Source organism: Anabrus simplex, chromosome 2 (assembly GCF_040414725.1).
Source record: "Anabrus simplex isolate iqAnaSimp1 chromosome 2, ASM4041472v1, whole genome shotgun sequence".
NCBI lineage: Eukaryota > Metazoa > Arthropoda > Insecta > Orthoptera > Tettigoniidae > Anabrus > Anabrus simplex.
Window position 1 is genome coordinate 701,617,231 of NC_090266.1, and position 23,342 is coordinate 701,640,572.

Sequence of the window (23,342 nt, forward strand, 5' to 3'; positions counted from 1 at the left end):
AGGCCCTTACTGTGTTATCAAGAGAATAAATGACATCATCGATCACATTCTATGGGACCTGAGAAGAAAGATGAAGGTGGTGCATCTGGACTGATTGGCATCTTACCGGGGAACAGCTGAAGAAGATAACTGATCGGGACTATCAGCTCTTGAAGGGGGACGATGTTACATGCTCAAGCGACCGTAATTCATATCTATTGATATGTTACATCAGTCTCTTGAATTACGAATTTGTCATTAGTTTTCAAGACTGTGAATTTATGATAGAACTTTGAGAAGAGTGACATTGAACAACAGTGAATGTGCTATTTTAATTGTTAGCGATGTGATATAGCAACTGAGTATGATCCGAGGATCGAAACTAGTCTTGCATATATATATGTACACACATTTTAAATATAAATGAATATATTCAACTATGACCAATTCAAACAGCAGTGGAAAGACACTGCTAGAATAATAAGGGGAGTTAAAAAGATCTTTCGAAAATTCACAACTTATTGACCTGCAAGACAGCTTTGTTAAAAATAACTCTGAAACTTCTACCAGACTTTTAAGAGTCAATTAAAGGGGTATCAAGCGCCTAGCATACAGTATGCCTCAAAGATGAAAATGGTAGACTTGACCTAAGCAATTCAGAAATACTTGTGAAATTGTGAAATACTTACGAAGCACTTTGATCAACTTTTAAACTGCCCTGAACCTGACCATAAGTGGGAATTCTCTCAAACAACTGAAAATTTGGAAGAAGATATACCACCCACCACTGAATAAATTAAAGGAGCAAATAACAATCTGAAAAATAATAAAACTAGTGGAGAAGACTCTACAACAGCTGAATCAATTGGTCACTACTGATCCGCATTTAGGGCAGTCGCCCAGGTGGCAGATTCCCTATCTGTTGTTTTCCTAGCCTTTTCTTAAATGATCGCAAAGAAATTGGAAAATTATTGAACATCTCCCTTGGTAAGTTATTCCAATCCCTAACTCCTAATTTCTATATTATGTGTCTTCGGTGACACCTAGGCCATCTATGACAGCAAGTGGTGAACCTGTTGAGGATCCAACCAGCCTTCAGGCTGAAATCCAACAAACATACATACATACACAACTCCCCTTCCTATAAACGAATATTTGCCCCAATTTGTCCTCTTGAATTCCAACTTTATCTTCATATTGTGATCTTTCCTACTTTTAAAGACACCACTCAAACTTATTCATCTACTGATGTCCTCCCATGCCATCTCTCCACTGACAGCTCGGAACATTCCACATACAAGTAACTATACTCATTTTGGTTCCGTATTGAAGATGATGTAAGTCACAAATATTCTAATAATTATTTCTAGATCTACCTATTCAATACAATACATTCCAATCGAGCAGCTCGTATCCTTTCCCCCAAGTCTTCCCAGCCCAAACTTTTGAAACTTTTGAAATGGTCTCAATCAAAAATCATTGAAGAGCTGCAGTTAATCTTTGAATATATTTGGAGAACAGAGAGGATTCCAGAAGAACGGAAAGTGGCTCTAATACACCCAATGCATAAAAAGGGGAAAAAATAACAGGTTGATAACTATAGAGCCATCTCTCTTCTGCAAATTGCATACAAGCTATTCTCAAAAATATTGTTGAATAGAGTAGAAACATCACTTGACAGGCAAGTGGGTGAGTATCAGGCTGGATTTCGAAAAGGTATATCTTGTTCAGAACAAATATTTAACTTAAAATTCATAATTTGCCATAGGATATTGAATTCAAAGGACATTGTTGTGACTTTTGTAGATTTTAAAAAGGCCTTTTAATCGGTCTATAGAGAAACCATAGTGAAAACTAAATTGGCAAACCTATTATGTGAAACACATACGGACTCAATTTCAAAGGTGAAATTTATGGGTGAGATATCAAAACCTATTAAGATAAATACAGGGGTACGGCAAGGTGACCGTTTGTCACCCTTTCTATTTAACTGTGCTCTGGAGAAAATTGTAAGAATTTGGAATGTAAAGCTTAAAGAACATAAAATTTTGCCAGTAATTTTGGGGAGAAAAACTAAGGCATTGAAATAAATTGCCTAGCATTTGCAGATGATTTTGCTATATTGTCAGAAAACCTAACAAGTGCAACAACACAAATCAATCTCTTGGAAGAAATACCCAACAAGACAGGTTTGAGAATAATACCAATATAATGGTCCGTTATTGGACATTATAAATTTTCCAGCTAACTCATTCTTGGTTGCCTGCGTTCCGCCCTCGTGTGCTAAGTTAGGCTTGTCAGTTGGGACTTAGCGCACCACCCAAGACGCAAGGCTAGTGCATACCGTGGAGGCCACTGCATATGCTATTTGAAGCCACCAGCAGTGCCAGTGCACTAGGAGAGCTATGTCTCATTTCCAGAAATAGATGCCGGCCTGGCCATCAAATGATGTGGATGTTGATTCCCTTTGCAGACAGTCAGCCACAGAGAACAGAAAGAAGAAAAGTTGCAAGCTGGAAGATAGAGTGCAATTTATATAAGAAGTGGACAGTTATCCACATAAAATAGTTGGAGATTTAGGAACTGCTTATAACATAATCACTAGTAAAAGAAATGCTATTTTAGACAAATTTTTAACATTGGGTGCAAAATCAACAAAATGTAGTCATCAACAACGGGGGAGACATGCAGATTTGGAAAAGGCCCTCTCTACACAGTTTCAACAAAAACATGCTGCAACTCTTCCAGACAAATGGTGACATGCTGGAAACTAAAACAATAGATCTAGCTAAAATGACGAACACCACTGAAGATTTTAAGGCCTCATCAGGGTGGCCGCAAGGATTTAAAGATTGTCATAGGGAACCTAAAATATTTGTCCTGAATGAGTAAATTTATAATACCAATATAATGGTCCGTTATTGGACATTATAAATTTTCCAGCTAACTCATTCTTGGTTGCCTGCATTTCGCCCTCGAGGGCACTTAAGCGACTGCAGCCAGTATCCAGTATTCAGGAGATAGTAGGTTCGAACCCCACTGTCGGCAGACCTGAAAATGGTTTTCCGTGGTTTCCCATTTTCACACCAGGCAAATGCTGGGGCTGTACCTTAATTAAGGCCACGGCCGCTTCCTTCCCACTCCTAGCCCCTTCCTGTCCCATCGTCGCCGTAAGACCTATCTGTGTCGGTGCGACGTTAAACAACTAGCCAAAAAAAAAAAAAAAAAAAAAAAAAAAAATTAGTTATGCACAATGCTGTATCTTGAGAAGGAAAAGTATCATATTCTTACTTTATTTCAATACCTAGTATTAAAATTAAGCTATCGTTTACTTCAACTTTTATTTTTAAGGAGTTAACAAATGCTGTCAGTGCACTTATTGCAAAAACTTGTTTGTCCAGTGTTTGTTTACTCCAGTTGTGGGGCATTATTACTTGACGTCGAATCTAAGGGGGGAGCTCGCTCTTGCATGCAACAAGGAATAGATATGGAAAATGATGGATAACATTCAATATAAACACTGTAGTACTGTATGAATATTTATAACGGGAAAGCTAACATGCCCGAATTTGCCTGTAATAATGGCTGAATCAGTAAAAGGGTCCTCATTGTAACCGAAGGATATTGCACAGATTAATGTAGGAATTTTCAAAGGGATAATAATACTGTCATTACAAGGACGTTCTCTTCCACTGTACTACAATGGCTACGGTCACATGTGCATCTGAGTCTGACATCTTACCTTAGCCCTGAGTGCCCACGCTCTAAATTCCTCTTCTGCCTTAAATCATCCTTAGCAAGCTTATGACATCTTTTTCATAGGTTCTTAATGTCCCATAACCCTAGTGAATAGAAAGAAATATTTGAGAATTTTAACATTATCTTACGCTAAATGCAGGTTTTGCCCTAATGTGAATTATGTTAAATCGAATATAAAATTGCATTGCTGTTATGGAATAATTTTTGGGACTTGAAATTTCTTTTACTAAATGCGGGTTTACGCTAAATCAAGGTCACGCAAAATCGGGGTTATAATGTATCTGCATCTCAGTTTCTCTTCAAACTGACAGCAGCTGAAGGCAAATAAAACACATATTTTGCATTCAGACACAATGAATGATATTTCCACCTGGTTGCTTTTCTCAGTGAAGTAAGGATGGAGGATAAATTGGAAGATTTCAACCTAATTTTGTATTTTCTGGAATCTTTTTAAAATTTGGAAGATCTTCCAAAATTTTGGAGGATCTGGCAAAACTGCTAAAACATCACAGTTCTTTATTAAATTATGTGGGCTTGGTGAATATCAAAGGAACTGAAGGCAGCAAGCATTGAACTGCAGCTTTATTTGTTGCATGCTGAAGAGCACACACATTCTTGTCACGACAGATATGGTGTGATACAGCACACTGTCTTTCGGGTGATACTTCGGTTTTGCACAATTTACAAGATCGTATGCTTCCATCATATCACCAAACTTGGCTAATGAAGTGTGGTTTAAATTGAGACATTTTCAAAGTGGTACTGAAATGCTACCGTGTACTGCACACCATGAACTGTGTGATATTGAGGGGATACTCTATTTGTAAAAACACACCTCCTTCCACTCTTTTACAACTGTGTCAGAGCAGTGCTGGCTACTCCAGGTAACATTCCAGACATTCTATTCCTGTAATAAATTGTTTCAAGCAAAAGTGAGTGTGGACCTATCTTGGAATAGCTTTATATCTAACATTCAACACTGATAAACTTTTTTCATCACTACCAGTTATTAGTGAAATAATAGTAAGTTATACTGAAATGTTTCATTTCAATATTTTGAAATGAGGTTTTTCTTTACACACTACTACTTCAGGCTTTGGGACAAGATTTCATAAAAATGGTAACATGATAGAATGACCTAAAAAGTTGAAAATATCCACACAAAAAAGAGACTAAATCATTCTCCAGAATAAAAGAAAATATCCTTAAAATTATAGAACTGGAAAGAATGCAAGACCATGCAAAATAAAAGGGATATGCTTGTAACGTGGTGCCTTGACAGAATATAGGTATATTGCAGTATTGCATTAGACTGCTTATTAAAATTATGACATGTCATCGACATCCAGGCTCTGTTTATGATTTTAGATGAAGTTAAGTAAAATTTCAGTTTTATTTAAAAATTACATCTGTATGAAATCAAACAACAAAGAGGATGCACTTAAAATAAAGGTTACATTTGTCTACTAAACTATTGTTATCACAATAGCTTATTTTATGTTTTATGTGAAAAACTACCAGTGTAATGAGATACATTTTGACAAAGGATATTTTTAGAAATTCATGTTGCTTAATTTGTGTCAGTCAGGGTAGAAGTCTTGTGTCCAGAATGTTCAAATTTAAGATAAATTCTTGCTCGTTGTTCTTATATATTTGAAGAAACCTGTGTGATTACAGGGCTCACTGTTGGTGGCATCATTAGTGCATTTACAATTGGTCGTGTACTATATCATCTTAGTATGCACAACTAATGAATTAATATAGTTACGTACTGGTGATTATTGGCTATGTTTTATCCACATTTGTTTTAAAAACCTACAGTTGAATCAGTGAATTTGAAAAAATGGTCATCTCCATCAAAACTACGTAATTTTACAGGAAAAGAAATTTCAATATCCGTCTGATATACAGAAATTTCAATTTTTTACAAACTTACGTGGATTTAGTTACACAAAATGCCATCCTAGTTTTGTAACAGTATTACTTATTGTGTATCTTTTAGATTGGTTTAGAATTTGAAGACTACTTATTTTCGTATAAAATATTAGTGAGTGTGGTGGTGGTGGTGGTGGTGGTGGTGGTGGTGGTGGTGGTAATAAGAGGAAGTACAACTGGGATTCTCTATATAAAATATTATACATATACCATTTCAAATAGAGTTAAACTGAAACAAACTGAACATTTCGTTTAATCCTTTCTATTTTAACTGAGCTTTGTGAAAATATTAATAAATCACAAGGAAATACAGTTTTAATATTTATTGTATCATTTTCTGGTACTGAGTGCAAGAACCAATGGGTTCTGATCAGTATTGTTATGTCAGTATGAACATAACATGGTCAATAGTATACTCTAATAACATGAATGTTTGGCCTAGGTGCATCTCAGTATTTGGTCTCTTGCTTCAGAAATCTCTTTCTGGTGTATCGTTATCATTAGTAGTAGACTTCTTACGCATGTCCTTATAGATGGACAAAAATTAACTTGGGATGTACTGCTTTTTTTTATATCCTCATTTTTTTGTATAGTTTTTGGAAACTTTTTTCAGAATATGCTTCCCTTATTAATTGTGGAACCACATTCAGGGAACTCTCTTTATTTTACAAGTAACTCAGAAACTACCAACCCTACGATTCATCCAAATATGAAGAGATCCAATTGTTGCTTTGTACAGTTTGTAAATTGTTAGAAAATTTTAAATGTATTCATGTAACAAATTTTGTTTTTAATTGAAGTTGCACATTTTTATAATTTTTTACATATCACCCCCTTTTTTATTTGTAAAAAATAGGAAGATTCTTAGTATAAGGTCATATTTGTATATATTGGTTCCAAATGTTTAACTCAGACAAGACCTGGGTCTTGACCTTAAGACTGACAATGGGCTGAAGATGCCCAAAAACAGGGCAAAACATGTACCTATGTAGTGTATACAAATCACTTAGAATTTTTTATTTTTTTTGCTAGGGGCTTTACGGTGAATTGTATTGAATAGGTGGCTACGATAAATTTTATTCGAATAGAATCTTACTTATTGTTATCCTCAGTAAAGAACAAACGTGAGATTAGTTACTTGTAACTTGACAGCCAACCAGGCTAATTATCCGTTAAACAGATATATCAATCTTAAGGTCAAAATACGCAAATTAACAAAAGACATTACGTTTTTAAAACAATGTCTAGAGCATAAATTGGTTCCAAGATTTTTAAGACCCGTGCAGAGAAAAAAATCTAACGAATAGGAACAAAATTCAGAACAAGGTTAACGAGATTTGGATAAGAAATGAAATCAAGGCAGCGTACAAAAATAAATCCCTCTTAAATTTACAATAACATAAGGTTAAGTTATTTTTGGCCCATAATTTGTTTCCTTGGAATGGAATTCATTCCACCTGCATGTAGACAATAAAATGAAAATTTTATTGGAAAAGAAGCAAGAAACTGTTAACAAAAAACTATCCCAATTACTACGTTCTAAAGTACGATCTCCCACACATAATACAATCTCGAAAAAAAAAAAAACCAAAAAAAAAAAAAACAAAAAAAAAAAAACCAGTATCCCCACATGTCAACACACCCACAGTAGTTACTTAACGAACATTCGGTTTTCCGAAGAAGAAATTGGGTTGTTAAACAAGGGCTTAAAGTATAATTGGCCTGGCGGAAACAAAGTAACGGACATCATCAATACAGTAGCCGAAATAGAAACCAACATTTCGAAACTCCCCATCGAGATACAAAATGATGTTAGGTTCAAGGTAAAAAAGAAATTATCAAAACTGGCAGAAGAAATTAACGCAAATTTTGATCTCAATCACAGGAAACAAATTCAGAATTTAAAAACAAAGATGGATGATAGTAACATTATTGTTACAAAAGCAGATAAAGGGGGTTCTACGGTCGTATTAGATAAACTGTTCTACACCCAAAAAAATGAAGAATTCTTTAATGATAAGAATTATACGTTGGTCAACAAAGACCCGACTTTAAAAATTCAATGAAATTTAAAAACTTTTATAAAAAATTCTAATTTTCTTTTCAGTGAACAAGAACAACAGAAACTTTTAAACATGAACCCAAAGATCCCAACCGCTAGAGCCTTGCCAAAGATTCATAAGAACAACACTCCAATGCGTCCCATTATGAACTGTAGAAACAGCCCCACCTGCAAAGTACAAAATTCATTCATGGTTTCTTAAAAAAAACCAATATGTATTCAACAATAAATACCCCTTAAAAAATTCAATTAGTTTTTGCAAAATTCTGAAAAAGTTAATCTGCAACCTAACCATATTATGTGTTCTTATGATATCACAAATATGTTCCCAAGCATCCCTACTAAAGAAACTGTCAAAATTATCCAAGATAACATCACTAAACACAGTGGTCTTAGTAAGATGGAAAAAGAAGAATTCATGAAGATATTAAATTTTGTTCTAATTAATACTTACTTCTCTTTTAATGGGAAATATCAGCAAAAAGGCTTAGCAATGGAGGACCCACTTTCTGGCATTCTAGCCGATATTTACATGGATTCAATAGAACATACAAAAATCATTTCACAAATAAAGGGCATTTGTTTACAGCTTAGATCTGTTGATGACACTTCTGTGGTTATAAACAAAGACATTACTAATTGTGATGACATACTGGATTCGTTAAACAAAATAAACCTTAATATTAAATTTACTAACGAAGATGAAGTAAAAAAATTCTTTAATTTTTTTAGATCTAACAATCACGCATTTGCGTAACACCTTTGAATTTTGTATTTATAGGAAACCTACTCATTCATCCATAACTATTAAAGATTCATCCCTGCACCCTAAGACTCAAAAACAAGCTGCTTTTCATAGTTTAATATATAGAGCTCTAAAACTTCCACTTCCTCTGGATAATTTAAAAACAGAACTAAAATATATATATTTCAATGGTTTTAAAATAAGTATGGTCAATCGATTAATTAATAAAATAAAAATTAAACTATCCTCCAATTTAGTACCAGATAAATCTGAGAAAAATAATTACCCCACATTTACTTATAACAACCTGGCTATTCACCAGATCACTAATGTTCTAAAAAAACATAATGTCAATATAGCTTCAGGACAGTAAATAATAACCAAAACATATTTATTAACCATAAAAGGGTCAATAATAGTAATGTTTACTCAAGGTCTGGAGTTAATAGATTAATGTGCACAGGTTCACATATCTGGGTCATACTGGGAGAAGCTTTTATACAAGGTATTTGGAACACAACAATGCCTCCAAACACAACAAGTATTCAGCCATGAGCCAGCATATGAAAGAAACGGGACACAAATTCACTTCATTCGAGAAAGATTTAACCATCGTTTGATACTTAGATAAGGGAAAATTATTGAGTGAAATGGAGAATTTATACATTTTTTTGGGACCAAACCTATAATAAAGAAATTAATCTTAATGACGTCATTGACAACAAAAATCCGTTATATGAGATAACTCCAAGGTTGATCCAAAGTGTAAATCATAATAAGGTCCCTATTATTTTTCAACCACAGCACTCAAATGTTCCAATTACCACGCCTAATCTTAGACCAGCTCACACCAGTTTGGCCAATACCTCCTTAGCACCTTAGCAATAACACATGCGCACAAAGCACAACCTACTCCCCTTCCCCCTCTACGCTCCACCCATCCGCTCCCGCATCAGTATTTCACTAGAAGTAGAAAGGTTAGTAGTTCAGACGCAACCGGAACAAGTGGATCCAGCTAACTTCAGACGGAAAGTGTAAGTTTAACCACAATCATGGAATATACACTATTATTATTAACGTGGTTTACACCATTCATAATTCTAAATTTCTTTTACTTCTATTTATTTACAGACAATATACATTAACAATCCCATAGCAGAACAATGAAACACTGATAACATTAATCTAAAAAGCATCCAAGTAACACTTTATAGAGGAACAACGAACTACTGAATGACATTGGATAACATACTCCCAACATACATGAAGTTTAATCCACAAAAATAGCTTAATTCCTTATTATAGTAGCAACCTACTATGCTTCTTTCCTCATGGGATATTTCAGGCTTTGCAAGAACGATAACAAACTATGGTTCACTGAGCTCTATAGCTGCAGTCGCTTAAGTGCGGCCAGTATCCAGTATTTGGGAGATAGTAGGTTCGAACCCCACTGTCGGGAGCCCTGAAAATGGTTTTCCGTGGTTTCCCATTTTCACACAAGGCTGTACCTTAATTAAGGCCATGGTCGGCTTCCTTCCCACTCCTAGCCCTTTCCTGTCCCATCGTCACCGTAAGACCTATCTGTGTCGGTGCGACATAAAGCAACTAGCAAAAAAACAAAAAAACCAACTATTGTTCCTATTTTGTTGCTGCCAAACGAATGGCATAATTGAACAAATAAGAACCTTGGACGAACATACTTTCTACAAACTACCAACCTAACGATTCATCCAAAGATAAGGAGATCCAATTGTTGCTTTGTACAGTTTGTAAATTGTTAGAAAATTTTAAATGTATTCATGTAACAAATTTTGTTTTTAATTGAAGTTGCACACTTTTAAATTTTTTGTACATATCACCTAAACAAAGGCACCCTTTCTTTATTGTAAAAAATAAGAAGATTCGTAGTATAAGGTCATATTTGTGTATATTGGTTCCAAATGTTTAACTCAGACAAGACCTGGATCTTGACCTTAAGATTGACAATAGGCTGACGATGCCCAGAAACATGTACCTATGTAGTGTATACAAATCACTTAGAATTTAATCACCACAAACGGTGAATTGTATTGAATAGTGGTACAATAAATTTGATTCTAATAGAATCGTACCTAAACTCTTTTTATACTGAGCAAGTGGTCGTGCGGTTTGGGTTCGAACCCTACTGTCGCCACCCCTGAAGATTGCTCACTGTGGTTTCACATTTTCACATCAGGAAAATGCTGGGGCTGTGCCGTATTTGAAGCCACAGTCGCTTCCTTCCCACTCCTAGCCCTTTCATATCACATCGTCGCCATAAGATCTGTCTTGTCAGTGTGACGTAAAGCAGATTATTAAAAAAAAAATATTCATCAGTGAATGAAGCTACTTCACCAGGTGCTGAACTTTTGTAAGTAAAGGAGTTATAATTTGACATGTGAAAGAGGTATTTCTCCTTGTTTACTTTTTCATATGGGCACTTTGATAGTTTTCTTATGTTGTGGCCACCTGTTTTGCAAGTTGAGCAAGTATCATGTATCATGCATGAAGTTGCTTTCTTCACAGTAAATTTCAATGATTTTGAGGATGATTCTGTCGTCGTATACTGCTGAGGAGAAAGTATACAGTCTTTTTGTCGAATTTTACTCTTTACGATCTTACAATCATGGTTACAAGGGTTGAAGGAATGTCCAAGTGTTGGGAAATAGTGATGAATCTCATGAAACTGATCAGTAAGTATTTACCAAGAAAACAAGTCATTTCATAGACATGGCATGTTTTCAAACTAAATAGAGATTTCTAGAATGAGTACTCTGTATATGCAGTAGTCCAAACGATATATTTATCTCAGAAGTATAGGAAACCAAAGAAAAGTAAATATTGAAAAGAAGTGGAGATGACTGGTTTTTGAACTCATCAGTTCAGTTGTTTGTGAACTTCACCTTTACAGCTTCTATCTCTATCATGGGTTTTCATATACCACAGTTGTGCAATATTGGGGTTGTTCTGGACAGTTTTCTGAAGAGGAAAGTGAGAAATCAGATACTGTCTATTTTAATTAACTTACATTGAAAATTGATCAAGCAGTAAAAGCTATACAGTTAGAAAGAATGCCACGTCACTTAGCCACGGAGTATTTGTGAGTAATTTAAGCTTGTTAGTGAATAAAGTAAACCGCACAAAACTCAAACCATTTGTCTTAAACAGAGAAGGGGGAAACTTGCTTGTTGTGTTCATAGATTATTGTTTAAAGAACCTGTTTGTTCATGGTTCTCAAGTATTGAAATGGTATATGCAAAATGTCTGTTAAGTGCTAGCTTTACACGTAAGTGGGGACAGGGGCGGAAGCAGAGTACTGCATCAGTATTCATTACCACTGTATTGACAACCAAAGAGAGTGAAACAAATGGGGAAAATTAGGAAATCGAGCTAAGTCTGAACAGTGTTTACTTCATACACGCATATATACTTAGAGGCAAATATAAGGAAGTGCAATGCTCCAGATATTAGTGCCTGTCTTGCATGCACTTTGCAGTCCCAAGAAATGTTTTGCAGTAATATAAATCTGCATAGTGAATCATAATTGTGTGTTCTAACATTTTAATTCTCATATTAAATATAAAGTCCCTAAAAATAATAAAAATTAAGGTATTAGCCATATACAAGGAGAATTAACTTTGAAGACATTTTGGCTACATGATGCCATATTGGATCCTATATTTGTGAAAATGAGGAGTTTGTACCAACATGACAATCTCATACTATAAAACCCTTTAGAATTCAACAAGCATGCTACTTGTTCCTCTTACTGAATATTGAAGATGTTGAAACAAATCTATGGTTCATGGTGTGGGTTACTGTAGTCACGTCCTAGTTCGTGAACCATGGGCAACCGCTGAGTGGCCTAGTAAGTGGTCCTGAGAGTCGGGATACCAGTTGCTATGGAATGGGAGTGGGCATCTCAGACATATTCTGAGTCATGGCCCTCCTTGTGCTCAGGCGGCTAGGACTATACAATTCACCGGTGGTCCATAACCCGTTAGAGGAGAGATCCTCACTTGGACTATGTGCAAGTAGGGTAGCATCCTGCTTCATGAATTTACCGAGCTCAGAACATTTTAAGCAAGCCTCGGACCTATGGGAGTAACGGAGTTCCATTCCCATTTGACAGGCGAGGGACTCCTTAGAAACAACTTGGTGAACGAAATGGAATTCGATGGGGAGCTATCAATATTAATGGGGCTTATGGAAGAAAGTAGAACTGGCTGAGTCAGCAAAGAGGATGCATCTGGATGTGCTAGGAGTAAGTGATATTCGGGTAAGGGGAGATAGCGAGGAAGAGATAGGAGATTATAAAGTGTACTTGACGGGTGTTAGAAAGGGAAGGGCTGAGTCTGAGGTAGGGCTCTTGATCAGGAATGCCATTGCACGCAACATAGTTTCTGTTAGACACGTAAATGTGCGAATGATGTGTGTAGATTTGTCAGTTGGAGTAATTAGGACTAGAATTGTCTCCGTGTATTCACCATGTGAGGGTGTAGATGAGGATGAAGTTGACAAGTTTTATGAAGCATTGAGCGACATCGTGGTCAGGGTCAACAGCAAGGATAGAATAGTGCTAATGGGCGATTTCAATGCGAGAGTTGGGAATAGAACTGAAGGATACAGAAGGGTGATTGGTAAATGTGGGGAAGATATGGAAGCTAATGGGAATGGGAAGCGTTTGCTGGATTTCTGTGCCAGTATGGGTTTAGCAGTTACGAATACATTTTTCAAGCATAAGGCTATTCACCGCTACACATGGGAGGCTAGGGGTACAAGATCCATAATAGACTATATCTTAACTGACTTTGAATTCAAGAAATCTGTTAGGTATGTATGAGTTTCCTGGGGATTTTTCGATGATACAGACCACTACCTGATACGTAGTGAACTAAGTATCTCTAGGCCTAGGGTAGAGAAAGTGAAATCTGTCTGCAAACGAATAAGGGTAGAAAATCTCCAGGACGAGGAAATTAGACAGAAGTACATGGATATGATTAGTGAGAAATTTAGAACAATGGACAGTAAGCAGGCCTTGATATAGAAAGAGAATGGGTGGCATACAGTGATGCTGTAGTAGAAACAGCAAGGGAATGCCTAGGAACGACTGTGTGTACAGATGGGAAAAGGCGAACATCTTGGTGGAATGATGAAGTGAGAGCAGCTTGTAACGTAAAAAGAAGACTTATCAGAAATGGCTCCAAACAAGGGCCGAGTCAGACAGGGATTTGTACGTAGATGAAAGAACAGAGCGAAACAAATAGTTGTTGAATCCAAAAAGAAGTTGTGGGAAGATTTTGGTAATAACCTGGACCTGATACGTAGTGAACTAAGTATCTCTAGGTCTAGGGTAGAGAAAGTGAAATCTGTCTGCAAACGAATAAGGGTAGAAAATCTCCAGGACGAGGAAATTAGACAGAAGTACATGGATATGATTAGTGAGAAATTTAGAACAATGGACAGTAAGCAGGCCTTGATATAGAAAGAGAATGGGTGGCATACAGTGATGCTGTAGTAGAAACAGCAAGGGAATGCCTAGGAACGACTGTGTGTACAGATGGGAAAAGGCGAACATCTTGGTGGAATGATGAAGTGAGAGCAGCTTGTAACGTAAAAAGAAGACTTATCAGAAATGGCTCCAAACAAGGGCCGAGTCAGACAGGGATTTGTACATAGATGAAAGAACAGAGCGAAACAAATAGTTGTTGAATCCAAAAAGAAGTTGTGGGAAGATTTTGGTAATAACCTGGAAAGGCTAGTTCAAGCAGCGGGAAAACCTTTCTGGACAGTAATAAAGATTCTTACGAAGGGAGGAAAAAAGGAAATGAACAGTGTTTTGAGTAATTAAGGTGAACTCATAATAGATCCCAGGGAATCACTGGAGAGGTGGAGGGAATATTTTGAACATCTTCTCAATGTAAAAGGAAATCATCCTGGTGGTGTTACAAACAGCCAAGCTCATGGGGAGGAGGAAGATGATATTGGTGAAATTATGCTTGAAGTGGAAAGGATGGTAAGAAAACTCCATTGTCATAAGACAGCAGGAATAGATGAAATTAGACCTGAAATGGTGAAGCATAGTGGGAAGGCAGGGAGGAAATGGCTTCATAGAGTAGTAAGATTAGCATGGAGTGTTGGTAAGGTACCTTCAGATTGGACAAAAGCAGTAATTGCACCTATCTATAAGCAAGGGAACAGGAAGGATTGCAACAACTATCGACGTATCTCATTGATTAGTATACCAGGGAAAGTATTCACTGGCATCTTGGAAGGGAGGGTGCGGTCAGTCGTTGAGAGGAAGTTGGATGAAAAGCAGTGTGGTTTCAGACCACAGAGAGGTAATCAGGATCAGATTTTCAGTATGCACCAGGTAATTGAAAAATGCTACGAGAGGAATAGGCAGTTGTGTTTATGTTTCGTAGATCTAGAGAAAGCATATGACAGGGCACCGAGGGAAAAGATGTTCGCGATACTGGGGGACTATGGAATTAAAGGTAGATTATTAAAATCAATCGAAGGCATTTATGTTGACAATTGGGCTTCAGTGAGAATTGATGATAGAATGAGTTCTTGGTTCAGGGTGCTTACAGGGGTTAGACAAGGCTGTAATCTTTCACCTTTGTTGTTCGTAGTTTACATGGATCATCTGCTGAAAGGTATAAAATGGCAGGGAGGGATTCAGTTAGGTGGAAATGCAGTAAGCAGTCTGGCCTATGCTGACGACTTGGTCTTAATGGCAGATTGTGCTGAAAGCCTGCAGTTTATTATCTTGGAACTTGAAAATAGGTGCAATGAGAATGGTATGAAAATTAGCCTCTCGAAGACTAAATTGATGTCAGTAGGTAAGAAATTCAACAGAATTGAATGTCAGATTGGTGATACAAAGCTAGAACAGGTCGATAATTTCAAGTATTTAGGTTGTGTGTTCTCCCAGGATGGTAATATAGTAAGTGAGATTGAATCAAGGTGTCATAAAGCTAATGCAGTGAGCTCGCAGTTGCGATCAACAGTATTCTGTAAGAAGGAAGTCAGCTCCCAGAGGAAACTATCTTTATATCGGTTTGTTTTCAGACCAACTTTGCTTTACGGGAGTGAAGGCTGGGTGGATTCAGGATATATTATTCATAAGTTAGAAGTAACAGACATGAAAGTAGCGAGAATGATTGTTGGTACAAACAGGTGGGAACAATGGCAGGAGGGTACTCGGAATGAGGAGATAAAGGCTAATTTAGGAATGAACTCGATGTATGAAGCTGTACGCATAAACCGGCTCTGGTGGTGGGGTCATGCGAGGCGAGTGGAGGAGGATGGGTTACTTAGGAGAATAATGGACTCTGTTATGGAGGGTAAGAGAAGTAGAGGTAGACCGGGACGATGATGGTTAGACTCAGTTTCTAACGATTTAAAGATAAGAGGTATAGAACTAAATGAGGCCACAACACTAGTTGCGAATCGAGGATTGTGGCGACGTTTAGTAAATTCACAGAGGCTTGCAGACTGAACGCTGAAAGGCATAACAGTCTATACAGTGTTGCTAGCTTTGCATGCGTAGTTGACTGACATCTACTGCATTGAGGACTAGGGAGCTGAACACCCAAGAAAATTTACGTGTGTAGTAAGCATGCTACTTTGTTGATACAGTGTACAGATCTGTCCACCATGACAAACTGAATTATCTTCCAGGAAAATATATCATTGGTGGTTGCTTTGCTGACAACGTTACTATGGAAAATCAGCAAGAAATATGAAAGAGATCATCCAATTATTTAATTGGAACCATCATTTTTTGTTGTAAAATAGAGTTATGAATGATGGAACATGGTACGAATTATGTATTTCATTAAAGTGAAATGTTTCTTATACCTTAAATTTATATTAATATCAGAAAGCTCAGTGTACATCTTCCTAAGTTTGTTACTAAATCAATATTATTTATAAAGATTACAAAAGTTATAGTCTGTTGGGCTCTATAAGTATACCTTATAATGTTATGTGAGGAACATAGGAGGGTAATTGTAAAACATTTTCTGTAATTCAATTTTTTTTGTGGCAGGGTGTGAAATGAAATGTGTGTGTGGGAGAGAAGGTGCCCTCTAGACTAATTCTACAAATTTATTGAATTTGACTTTAAATGACTGAGGATGTATTTTAGTATAGAACACTAGTCATCTTTCCTTTTTTAATTTTGCCTTTCCAGTTGAATGACTGTTTGCTGTATACAACATACTATGGTTCAGGCCCATCATCAAGTTTCAAGGTGAATGCTGAGCTTCCGTTGACAGGTATGAAGGTGACTACACCCCAAGCTGAAGATTACCATAACGAGTTCAGCATCATTAGCAGTACAAGAAGTTTCACCTTGTCAGCACGGTAAATAACATGATTTGTTTATATAAACAACAATGATAATTTTCCATGTAATAACTGTATTATCCATTCATGGAACTTGCATATAGTTCATTTCTAAATGAAACATACCATATTTACTCGCATATCAGTGAATATTATCATAATTTTTTTGCGCCGATTAAGAGCCGCACTTCCAATTTGTGGGCTTGCCACAAGAATGCATGTCTGCAGTAACAAACAGCAAGGGTCACTGCTGCACACAGTATGAACTCAACCATTGTTAGTAAATACTTGTGATGGGGAAAGTTCATTCAAGCTAAAATTGGTGAAATTCACGGAGGAAAATGATTGCAGAGGGCCGTGAGTTTTCTGTTCACGAAAAACAGATGAGGAATTGGAAGTGGCATTTCGTGGCCCAAAACGGCTAGTTCCTGGCGTTGAGGAAGTGTTACTTGAATGGGCGAGAGAGATGCGGAACAGTGATTGCAATGTTTCTAACGAAATGTAACATCTAAAAGCAGGGGAAATTGCATGATCCAACGATATTGCGAGATACTTTTTCAAGGAAAGTCGCTGGTGGGTTACTCAGTTTATGCGGTATAATAACCTGTTATTGCAGCGGAAAACATCTTTGTGAGAGACATTCCTACAGGCTGAGGATGCTCTTAACAAGGGGCGAAACATGTTCCTAAGAAGTGTACATAGTATTATGCAAAATTTCACCCATGTAGTAGCACGTGGCATGTATTGAATAGGTGGTACGATAGAATAAATTATTTTGTGATAATTCGCTTATAAACATCTTTGTGCCAAAAATTGCCTGAAGACTGTTTCAATTTGCTGACCACTGGCATGTGAATTCGATCTCCTCTCGGAGATTGGCAGTACTGACCAAACTCTAGTGTATTTTGACATGCCAAGGAATACTACTGTTTCTGAGAAAGAAGCGGCAAGTGTTCTTATTAAAACTACTAGCAACGAAAAGGAACATTGTACGGTGATGTTGGCCGTTACTGCTGACGGCCGTAAACTAACTCCATACATTATATTTCAGTGCAAAACATTACCGCAGAACATCACATTCCTGACTTGTATCCATGAGACGAAAGTGAAACTAGCCACTATACTTGTGATTCATAGTAAATGTTCATGGGAGCAGGGCTTTTTTAATGACACCGTACTGTACGATTATAATGTATTTTTTCTCCTAAGCTGTTTAAATGTAAACAATCTAGCCTCTCTGGAAGTGAAAGGCTTACAAAATCGAAGCCCCATAGGGGTCCGAAACTGGTCCCAAGCCAAAACCGAGAGTCCTCTCAACCAGGGGCAGAGGTGGAGACTGCCACTTCACCAGCACCAGCACCAAAGACTCCACCACCCACGCAGCTGAAGGCTGGGTGAAAGGGCAAACGCCCGAACCCCAGACCCAAGGCGAAACCCCATAACACACCACGACAGCTAGTAATTCAATGTTTCAACTGCCTCAGCGCTTTCACCACTCCTCCCACAGCTGTTTTCATCCTCAAAGATGTAACAGGTGTGGCAGCAACCACCACCATACTACCTGTGTGGTACCCAAACAGAACGCTACATACATTGATTGTAAGGGTGCCTATGCAGCCTCTTTCCCTTGTTGCCCCTTCATGAAAGTTGCAATCAGACGTAACCAAGCTACACTCAACAGAAAAACACAGCAGATACCCAAACTACTGGACCTCAACATAACACCTCCAACCACAAATCCACCTCCAGACACAATGAAACTGGTTCTACAATTACTAAGTAAACTCATTACGACGCACTGGAACTAAGCAAGAAAGCCTAGGCGGGTGCATTTTTAATATCTTTTGAAAACTTCATTCATAACAAAAAATACCACCAGGTATAACTACTTGTGGACTTACGACCTACCATAACACACAACACTGGTACAGTGAGAGGGGTCCAGTAAAAACACAAAATCATGCACACACAGTTAAGCAACATCGGGCATGATCACCCACTGGATGGGTCACCACGTCCGCACTTGCACACAAACTAGGGAGCAGTGAGTGCTTTCCTAACAACTGACTACACAAACTCATTTGTCATAAGTCCACAAACCCAAATTCAAATTAAAAATTTAATACTGAAGTAACTAGCTGCAACTTGAATGCGTGCTGTGCAAGGCCGTACACCGTTGGCTGCACAGTAGTGTGTGACTGGGGAAGAGCTGTCCATGCGCGTATCGCCATGTTGCGGGCTCTCCACAGCTCGCCGAGGAGATCGTAGTATGGAATTCATGCATTAACTTCAATTACGCATGAATGAAAACACCTCTCGGCAGGTTATTTTATTTCCTGTGATACAGGATAATACGGTCAGAAAAGATGTTCATTAGATACATCCAAAATAAAATGTTGAAAAGGTGCCACTTTAGAAAACAGAACATCCGTACGGAAATGTTGCATTCCAAGCATCAGGTGAACTTAGCTATTCCCAGGTCCTAATTCATTAATAATAAATGGCACAGCCTACACCGACTAACGTGAATATACGCAATAAATATACAAGAATGAAGACTGTAATAACACGGAAATGATACTTATGCATACAAACTGAACACATTTTCGTTGTTATTGAACAAATCTTGACAGATTATTTGGATAGCTGGCCTATAAGTAACAGACGTAATAAAACAACATTTAGAAAACTGGATAAGAAGACTTCAAAATACACTAGTAATGATAGTAAATATATACCTACGTAGATAAACACATGTCTTAAATTTACAGAACACACTCCAAAAACAGAAAAACGTTGTATACCAGTACATTGAATTAATAATCTTCAAGAAAGAATATGTAGCTCACATTAGGTCTGCAATAATAACCATGTTTTTAACTGTTTTTTTTGCATATTCGGAATAAACACATGCAATTAAATCCTAGACTCGGCAGTTAAGCTATCATGAAAATACCAAGACATTTTCAAATCACAGCAGTTTACAACTTCAGTATGATTTACAGATCATGAGGAGAAAAACAATATTTTACCTGTGACATAGGAGACTGGAGTACATCAATAATCCAACAATTCTTTCAATATTTACAGTATTTACAAACAGTTGTATCAAAAGCAAGAATCTGTGATATTGGCAAAAAGAAAACCTGTGAAATAGAATGTTTTCTATGAATGTTTCATGGCAGATCTTTTCTTTCTGATGAATAATTACAGCAGGTATTATTCAGTACTATGAACAGATTGTTGAAAAGGTACGTGACTGCAGATATATGTAAAAATTAAAAAGAAAAAGAAAAAAAGCTATGCCCAGTGTTCACCACAAGTAATTTTACTTACTTTACTAATTCCCATCTGAATGAAATTTTTCTTTTTTTATTATTTCCAGGATATGAAATAGTATATCTGGATGAGTATACCTTCAATTATGATTTCTATATGGTTTGGAAAATAGCTATCTAAAATCTACTGAGATATACTGAGATTTTTATATGTTTTGTGGGGCTTTCTGCACTAAAATAATTGTGCTCAGATGAAATGCACTGTGTAACAGCACTGACTGAACTGCTTCATGGACTGGGGTCTGTAGTGTTATTCTGTTGATTTGTCCCTCCAAAATCTAACTTCCTTTGTAAAATCCTATGGGGAGCCTTGTCAGTCTGAAAAAATAAAAATATATAGGCCTATTGGGTCTACCATAAGCAAAGCCCTATCATTGATAAAAAAAAATAAAAAAAATAAAAAATGAAGTAATACAATAACTAATCCAAATTACTTGACCTACAAGTACCTTTTTTTAGATGATTTGGAAAGTCAAACAGTGTTGGCACTGCATCATCTTTCAGAATTGTGTTCCCTTCAGATTGCCAAAAACTTTCTTCTGTGAAGTGAATTGAACATAGTCTATGGGAATAAGATGGAACAAACTCGTCTCTTTTAACAGCAACAAGCCACTTCGACAGAAGTTCAGGCTTATTCAGTGGAAAACTGTAAGCAATTTGTCTAAAAATATTAGCCATGTATTCGAAATCAAAGAAATGTATATATTTCTATCTTCTCCTTTTTTTTTTCTCAACCATTCCTGGTACAATGACAGAACATTCTCCCATTGATTTATCACAAAATATTCTTCTGCTTCATAAATAGAACCTCATGTGATATATTTCAGAACAGAGTGGTGGAGCCAGCAGTCATTCACATTTCACTAAATTATTTTACATTTTGAAAATATTCTTCCTGAAAAAACTCATTACACTATTGCTACTCTATCTCACGATTCCTCTTGGCTTTGTTCTGCATGAGTTTCCAAGAGTCTCATTGAAGTAATCTCTTTTAACATAAAGCAACTTGATAAAAAAAAAAACACCTGATGAATGCAAAGATTAAATGTACAAGTTTCATTGACGTATGATCTCTGTGTGACAGAGGCATTTACTGTCAGTTTTAAATTGGCGTAGACTTATTGGATTTATGGTCTGCTGTTACCATAGCAAGACTTCTAATGACTGGTCAGATATGACTTTTTTTTTTAACCGCACGGTACATAATCTACAGTGAAACAAAGATATACACTAGTGGAGGCCAAAGAAATAATGTACGAGGTGCATTCAAGACAGAGATTGATTGATTGATTGATTGATTGATTGATTGATTGATTTATTTATTACCGGGCAAGTTGGCCGTGCGCGTAGAGGTGCGCGCCTGTGAGCTTGCATCCGGGAGATAGTAGGTTCGAATCCCACTCTCGGCAGCCCTGAAGATGGTTTTCCGTGGTTTCCCATTTTCACACCAGGCAAATGCTGGGGCTGTACCTTAATTAAGGCCACGGCCGCTTCCTTCCAACTCCTAGGCCTTTCCTATCCCATCGTCGCCATAAGACCTATCTGTGTCGGTGCGACGTAAAGCCCCTAAAATAGATTGATTGATTTTACAATATACAGAAATAAAGTTTGACACATTAAGTGATAAATGGGAGAAGAAATGGACTGAAGTAATCTAGACATATCAGAATAATAAATGAAGGAAAATAAGAAACTGGGGAAGATGGATTTAATAAGAACAGCATACAGTTAGGCAGCCGGACCTAGACAGGTGCACATGTTTGATGAGGGACAGTGGGGAGACCAGGTAAAATAGGGAAGAATTATATTTGCTCTGACACAGATAAATCTGGATAAGGAGAGATGATGATGATGATGATGATGATGATGATGATGATGATGATAATGACATTATTATTATTTCTTCTTCATCTTCACACAAAAAGCCCAAGTCTGTCATCACAGGCATTGCTGTTTGTGTTGTCGGTGTGATATGAACTTCGGAGCCATTCATTGTTTCCTATCTCTGTACTTATGTAGTTCTTTGCGGTGATTATTTCTGCTGTTGGAGCTCATGCTTTGAAAATACAGGTACTGACTGCTGTATTACAAGTTGCTTGATGTTTCCTTTCTCAGAGTGATGGTCTTTAACAGTTTATTAAAGAGATATCTAATATTTTCAAATTTTTTTTTTTTTTTTTTTTTTTTTTTTGCTAGGGGCTTTACGTCGCACCGACACAGATAGGTCTTATGGCGACGATGGGATAGGAAAGGCCTAGGAGTTGGAAGGAAGCGGCCGTGGCCTTAATGAAGGTACAGCCCCAGCATTTGCCTGGTGTGAAAATGGGAAACCACGGAAAACCATCTTCAGGGCTGCCGATAGTGGGATTCGAACCTACTATCTCCCGGATGCAAGCTCACAGCCGCGCGCCTCTACGCGCACGGCCAACTCGCCCGGTATTTTCAAATTTAAAACAAGACATAACCGAGAGTGTCAAGTTAAATGAGGAATACGATAGGTAGAAATTATGAGAAAACTGAAACCCACAAATGTATTCAAGAGAGAATAAGGTCATAATCTTTACAAATTCTCTCAGACATCACTATTTATACAAATATGTAATTTTCCCAACCTTTAACCTAATTACAACTACAATCAGTTTCGTAATGAAGTATACATAGAGAGAAAAAAGAAGGAACGAATCAGGGGTAAGGAGGAGGAAAGGGAGAAAACAGAAAATATGCCTACCTAATTACTAGTCAACAAGCTGAGCAGTAAATCCAAAATATTACAAAATTGCATTGTCGAAAAAAGAAGAAGAAGAAAACACACGTTACAATACAAAGGTCTTCAGCAGCGAAGTCCATAAGAAAGTTGATTTTAAAGAGGAACTGCACATATGGACAGTCTGTCCCAATGAAGATGATGTTAGGGAGGTTCATTAACTTATCCAAATCACGGTCATCAAAGAAGGCTGTTTAAAGCCACAGATAATGAAAACATAATTTCGAAGCACCGGTCATACGTAACTATGCATGGGACTCACAAAGGCACCAACATAGAACACGCACAGCTCAAAAGAGAATTCCAACAGAGTTCATAGTTTACTATACCTCATAGATAGAGAAAAAGGGTGAAGTTTTGGCTAAGAAATGCCATGCTCCCAGATTC

The 23,342-nt window shown here is 37.1% G+C and overlaps 1 protein-coding gene across 1 annotated transcript in view; it reads left to right on the top strand.

The window, feature by feature from the left end:
• Positions 1 to 23,342, top strand: part of LOC136863662 (FYVE, RhoGEF and PH domain-containing protein 6) — a 204,628-nt gene that overhangs the window by 42,511 nt on the left and 138,775 nt on the right. The window contains exon 3 of the mRNA XM_067140027.2: positions 16,699 to 16,871. Within this exon, the coding sequence (XP_066996128.2) occupies positions 16,699 to 16,871 (173 nt within the window). The remainder of the gene's footprint in view (positions 1 to 16,698; positions 16,872 to 23,342) is intronic.